This window comes from Typha angustifolia, chromosome 7 (assembly GCF_048772165.1).
Source record: "Typha angustifolia cultivar Huaian chromosome 7, ASM4877216v1, whole genome shotgun sequence".
NCBI lineage: Eukaryota > Viridiplantae > Streptophyta > Magnoliopsida > Poales > Typhaceae > Typha > Typha angustifolia.
In genome coordinates, this window is record NC_133245.1 from 8,387,965 (window position 1) to 8,394,730 (window position 6,766).

The 6,766-nt window shown below is 35.1% G+C and overlaps 1 protein-coding gene across 1 annotated transcript; it reads right to left on the bottom strand.

Moving 5' to 3' along the window:
* Window positions 1-875: 875 nt before the first annotated feature.
* LOC140763429 (L-ascorbate oxidase homolog) lies at window positions 876-6,497 on the bottom strand. The gene is made up of 8 exons (XM_073101620.1): window positions 6,318-6,497; window positions 6,115-6,224; window positions 5,761-6,031; window positions 5,560-5,662; window positions 2,200-2,548; window positions 1,760-2,125; window positions 1,583-1,661; window positions 876-1,476 (listed from the first exon to the last, which is right to left on the bottom strand). The coding sequence occupies exons 1-8, from the start codon at window positions 6,447-6,449 to the stop codon at window positions 1,267-1,269; spliced, it is 1,620 nt and encodes a 539-aa protein (XP_072957721.1). The 5' UTR covers window positions 6,450-6,497; the 3' UTR covers window positions 876-1,266.
* Between the last annotated feature and the right edge of the window lie 269 nt (window positions 6,498-6,766).

Consider the following 6,766-nt stretch of genomic DNA (forward strand, 5'->3'; position numbering starts at 1 on the left):
TTCCGTCGATCATGTGCCCGATCACGTTCGAACACACAAAAGGCATTCTCTGTATGTGCGAACGCGATGCAAGCATTCGAACACGACGTTTGAACGCACATTTTGCGTTCTCTATTTTTGCGAACCTAATGTAGGCATTCACAAGGGCATTCGAACGCGATCCCTTCCGCGTTCGAACGCGACCTACAGAAATTTTATTTTAATGAAAATAAACAACTAATGGAATAAGAAAAGACCCTAACTAAATGTATCACGCATTCGATTTAGCAATTCGCGATGGAATAAAATTGAAAGCTAATAGTTTGTGTCGTCGAGTAGAAATTTGAGTCCAAGGACATGAATTGATTGTTGATTTGTATCCACTTGCCTTGCGGGGTGCTAATCTTGTCCTGGATACTCAGTGGTTACAAAGCCTAGGATTGGTGACATTCAACTTTTGCGACATGTGTATGACATTTTGGCAAAATGGCAAGGTGGTGTGACTAAATGGGGTGGAAACACAATCTAACCCCACATTGCAACCTATAGTGGGGCCAAGGGAGTTGGCCTATCTTTTTTAGATGTCTCCAGCAGAATTGGAGCCTCCCTTAAGCTCAGGTAAACCCCAAGAATTGTTACAATTATTATCTGAATTCTCTATGTTGTTTGAAGAGCCACAAGGACTGCCACTGTGCAAAAATTCAGGCCACAAGATAGCCATTGTATTAGAAGTTGAACTGGCTAATGTGCAACCCTATCGGTATACTCATATCAAAAAAGAAGAAATAACAAAGGAGCATTATGGTTGCATGGAGGAGATGGTGGCGAGGTTTAATGACCAGCCAGATCTAAGAAGAGAAAACGCGAGAGAAAGTGGTCGGCCCTAAAGGACTACGAGGATTGACGGACAAAATTATAAGGAGGCTAGCCAGCAGTTACAATTGGTGGTGGCTAGGGTTTGAGGGAGGTAAGAGGAGGTGCAACGGGGAGAGAAAGAGAGAGAGAGAAAAGGAGATCGAGATGACTTACTTAAATCTTGAATGCTCAACCTGGTTGCAACTCCACAATATTTAAAGGAGGCTAACCTGACTTGAGCAAATCGACTAAATGATAACTTAAATCACAACCACTGAAATAATAAAGGACTCAACTGAAATAGAAAATGACTTAACTGAAATAATAATAGACCCAACTGAAACAGAAATCGACTAAGCTAAAGATAACCAACCCGACCCAACGAGTCCAATATCTCCTGAAATGATCCAATCTAGCTTGGATAACATCAGATTAAGACATTTTAGCCCTTCCACATCTGATGATGTTTGCTGGGATTGGAATCTCATCTCTTGGATCAGGTATGGCATTGAGATTCTCTCCCCTAACTCGCATGTAAACTTCTTGGCCTAAATACCTTTTCTCTATATCTTGTGATCGTAAGTTCCACATTCCTAGGTTATCCAAAGATATCAAAACAGCTGTCCATGATAGCGGATACACCTATCAGCAAGAAGATGCATGTAAATACCATCAAGTCACTTCCCAAATTATGGAGTTACAATAATCTTCTACTATAAATTTCCAACCTTTGGCAAAATAAGTTTACCTGGACAGTAGAACGATAAATTGCATCTACCATATTGTACGTCGATCTTAGTGTAGGAGTCCACATTCCCCATTCCATCCTATATGATTTAATGTTAAGCACAAAGTAAGAAAGGAAGATGTTTAGATGGATAATCCATTATGATGCAAGAAAATATACAGCTATATATCATCTTACCCAACTACAAAAAAGTTGTAACCATCAAGATGCCATGTTTGAATAGAAGATTGGTTGTTTTGGAAAACTACTTCGATAAAATCATGGTAATAGGCATCAATAACCGGTGTTCCAAGTGTTGGAGTGCGTTTAGTTGGTTGGTCAATGTCTTCACCAATTGTAAATACATTTGGTATCTTGAAATAGTCAGCCAACTTTAAAGGAGTGTCTGGATATATGAATGATATACCATTGATAGTAAACCTAACTTGATTGTTTTCAATGGCAATACCATTTTGGAGCACAATTGTACGAGTGATTTTGATTAGACCATAGTGGAAAGAACCTTGAGGATTAGGCCGAGCTGCACCAACGGCTAAATCCCACCTATTATAAAAAGTTACACAGTTAGACTACATGATGAAGAATATAGATGATGTTAAGGGTTGAATTTTGAAAACCTGATAGAACGAGCTTGTTCCATTGAATAGTCATAATTATAAAGGGAAGGACCGAGTGGGAGCCGACCGGTGCGGATTCTATTTGACCCTCCATATTGTACATAGGCTACACCATAAAGAATTTTGCTCACAAATCTTGAACTAGCCACCATATAGTATGATTTCTTCGGTCGATTAGCTGTTACCAAAACTGAGAAAGATTGACCGACGTGTATGTCAAGTGAGGAATAGTATTGCTTTACGGTATAGGATCCTTCAGTTTCAATCAATAGCATCTTATGTCCTTGGATTCGAAAGTTAAGCGATGTCTTAAGGCCAACATTTGATATCCTTAACCGATAGGTAGCTCCTGCAATTAACAAAAATAAAAATACCGTGAGTTTTGTTTCGATAAGCCAATGTCATGGCACACAAGTTCGAGAAGCCATCATTTTTAATCTCTAGTCATAGGAAAGTGAGTAATTTTTTCTCACACTTTTTAGCAATCAAACATTCCCTAAGAAAAAAAAGTAAGTATTTCCGAGCAAGGTGCATATCAATCTCCACATACGAAAGACTTCCCTGTTCACTAGCTAATTGTTAAGAAAATTTGAGGTGAGTTTTCCCAAACACCAAGCATTTAATCCTGGTTGAAGTTCATCTAGATATTTCAAAGTAAGCTCTGATTTGTTTTAGTGCTACAAGAGAGAGAGAGAGAAATATCTTATAGATACAGAGTCTAATTCTCATGGGTATGATTGGTTATAGTATTTGATAAGGAGAGATAAATCATTTACTGTGATAATATATTTCTTAGGATTACTAATATTTGGTATACAGAGCACTATGAATGTTATAATTAAATAAAATTGATAATATAAATTACTATTTGAAACTGATGTTGATTATCTTGAACTTAATACCATATAATAGATTATTTTATATTGTAAAATAAGATTGAAATATTAGATAGTTACTTTTAACAAATATTAATTATAAAAAAATAATTATATTCAATTCAAAATAATTGGAATTAAAACAAGAATAATATAAATAAATAAATAAATATTTTTAGAGTAGAAATACTTGAATAAATGAAAAAAATTAGTAGAAATGTAAATAAAAGTTCAGAAAAATTCGTCTTAAATAATAAAGATTAATTGTTAATTTGTTATTTATGTATCTAAATATTTAAATATATTCTTTCTTATATAATGGCAATATAGTAAGAAAATATTTTTCCCTCTACTTAGGATATATATTCCAGCCCATGTGGGATGTTGTATCCCTCGTTTGGAGGATGTGGCATTCGGTCCGGAGACCAAATCCTGCCAAATATGGGATATATAGGGCATACGGGATAATTAATCCAATCTTATTTTTAATTTTCCCTAAACAAACTTGAATAGTAATATGGTTCTATCGTCTGGTATGGAGCAGCTAATAAATAAGACTAGGTCTAGAGATCTAGTCTTTCATATTTTTTTGTATTCCATTCCTATTTCCTTTTAGGGTTTATGGTTTCATTTTCTAACCTTTTAAATCTTGATACCTGTGAAAAAAATGTAAACACTGTTTCTCAATTTGTTATACTTATTCGGTACTTTTTTCTTTATTGCGATCTGGTTTTCACATCCCTTTTATCTTTATTACGTATTCACTTAGTGGAAAAATAATAAATCGTTTGCAAAGTAATGAAATATAATGAAAAGCTTAGTAAGAAATATTTATAATATGAAAAATACTTATATACATTAAGGCTTAATACTAGAGTTATAAACTATTTTAAGTTGAGAATATAATCAGTGGAAAATGAGAATGGTCTTCTAAAAGTTGACATAAAGTAAATCTAGGGAAAATAAATATCATTGAATATATATATATATATATATATATATGTATGTATGTATGTATATTATTTAAGTGTGGAAATTAATGGGATAATGAAAATTTACGCTAAAATCCCTAAACTATGTGCATTATTAGTTCCGGTTGACGAGATTCTCGGCTAACACCCTTAAATTTTATTCTGGCAGAGTGGCAGGATCTAGCTTCTTATTTATTCCGTAAGGTTTAGTCCCCGTTGCCCAAATTTAGAAGTCAATCCTTTGACTGGGGTTGTACACGCTGAATTAAATAGCAAGTAACTACGAGAGTTCAACGGTGCTTCTCCATTTAATACACTCTACATTATGGTTCTTTCCCCAAGCATCACCCACGATCCATCTAATTACGTGCATGAGGGCATGTGATCTCGTGCATGGTATTTCAGGGGTTTTAACACGAGAACCGAGATAATCCTACACACGGACTATATATATAATAATAGCTTAGGCTAAACGGCTTCTTTTCAGTATAATATTTTACTTCGTGATCTGTTAGGAGATGTTCTTGCCAAGTACTCCTAAACAGAGATCCCCATGAGTGGACCTCAAATTGCTTCAAACGCTATCCGACGCTGTTACTTTTTGCCAGCATTGGGTTTCGTTTCAATAAAGTTAGGCTAGATAATGGCACATCGTATTGTTGCGTGATTGGGCGAACGAAGATTAGTTTATGTAGTATATTAACATATATAATATTGCAGTTGTTTAATCCCAATACGTTGAAGTATTTCGCTCATCATTTTATCTAATTTTGGCGAAATATAATTATATTTATAATACTATATCAACATACTTGATAGCACTAAAAGATCTAGAATTATACGTTCTTTAGCATACATGGTTTCCATAGAATTATTTGACATGGTACGGCAGCAGTCGCTTTTCTCTACGTTCTCCTTACTGGTGATTATTATTGCTGATTAATTACATTCTTCTCTAAGGAGATTCAGGTGAAAATGGTACTATTAGTATATAGAGACTGCCATGGTTAGAACACTAAAAATCTAAGACTCATTTAATTATAAAAATTTTAGTGCAAATAAATGAAAGATTTATGCACATTTTAGTAAGAAAAGGGGTTATGATAATTTTATCACAATTTTTTTAATCTAAGATAGAAGAAAATGTATATAAGACATAAAATTATGTACATTGACCATACTTATGCATACTTCTAAAAAGAGATAGTGTTTGGGTGGTATTTAACTATAAATAGGGAGATGTTAAGTTATAAATAAGGAATATTTATCCACTAACCAAATAAGACCTTAAAAATATAATAGTGACTATTACATTACTCGGTATAGTATTTGAAATTGTTGGACATTTGCATTGGTTATATTTCCGGTCATTCACACAAACAATTGCACCTACCAATAAATCATGAATTTACAAATTCTCTATTATCATCTAGATCTAATTTCGTATAGCGAAACTAATTATCTAGTGCTCAAGGGGTTAAATTGATGGAAAGTACATGGATGAGATATATTACCTGGTTGGAAAGTGAAATTTGCCTTGTACGGCGGTAAGCTATTAATAAGTATGCCATCAGGTTTGGGCAATGCATGACCTTGATCAAGAGAAGCCCTCATGTCCTGCTCAAAATGATACACGTTCATTAGCATAAAATTGAAGCGAAAGACAAAGAAAAAAAATGAAAATTTTAAGTAGGTCTAGAAAGGAAAGAACTCACCTGGAAATCCATATTGTACCAGTCCCCTATCATGATATCAAAATCATCATGTGGAAAATCGAAAGGAATAGGGATAACTATACGGTTATTAATCCGAATGGGTCCGTAACCACCGGCCGCAGCTTGGAATCCCAACGATGGGAAGTAGAAGAAGCTTCCAATTTGATCCTTCACCTGGAAGGTATACGTCCAGCTCTGGCCAGGAAGTATAGGACAGTTTGTTCCTTGCACCCCATCGTTCCATGAGTTCCTCCTCATTAGCACCCCATTCCTGCCAAACACCATAAGTTAAAGGTAAAGAATTAATCTTGGATTATACTATGTAACAATGTACAATAGTATGCGATAATTTACCATGTCATGAGGAAAGGCTCGTCAAGCTTGTTAAAGATGGTCACTTCCACTACATTGTTTGTTGTTAAATTCATAACTGGTCCAGGAAATTGATCATTGATCACAATCACCTAACGAAACAAAAGAGAATATTTAGAGAGATGGGTTATATGAACAGAACATGCGTTTTCTGTTTCTTAACATTGCGTTGATGTGTTACTGACCTTCTTCGCTACACCTAAAGGAGACTGCAAAGAGTATGAGACAGTCCAGTTGAAGAAAAGTTGGGGATCCTCAGCATCGACGACGGAAAAAGAGAATAGAGAGAACGCTAAGAAAAGGAGAAGAGTACTCATTGCAGTACAGAGAAGAGAAGAGGAGATATGCCTCAAGTCAAAATTGAGAACTTGGGAGGGAGCAGGAGGAGAGCTCTACTGGGTGATATAGATAATTTATAAGATTATAAGATCCGATGAGTTATGTCGGCTGATCCCACGTCCTCAACGTAATCTCCACGGAGTTTATTCTTTTTTTGTTTTCTCCGCGTTAATCCACATGATTAGATCTTGAATGGTACCTGTTTGTGCATAAAAAACTTGCATGACATGGTTGACCTGGATAATTTATGGGGAGTTTTTTGACCAAATAGACCTGTTTTAAATTCATTTTCGGA

What these genes read in the sequence shown, in the direction of transcription:
- LOC140763429 (XM_073101620.1), bottom strand. Translation starts at nt 6,449, where the DNA reads ATGAGTACTCTTCTCCTTTTCTTAGCGTTCTCTCTATTCTCTTTTTCC. An exon ending in CTTTAGGTGTAGCGAAGAAG is followed by an intron (nt 6,225 to 6,317) that starts GTCAGTAACACA and finishes TTGTTTCGTTAG; the next exon opens with GTGATTGTGATCAATGATCA. An exon ending in TTTATCGTTCTACTGTCCAG is followed by an intron (nt 1,477 to 1,582) that starts GTAAACTTATTT and finishes TCTTGCTGATAG; the next exon opens with GTGTATCCGCTATCATGGAC.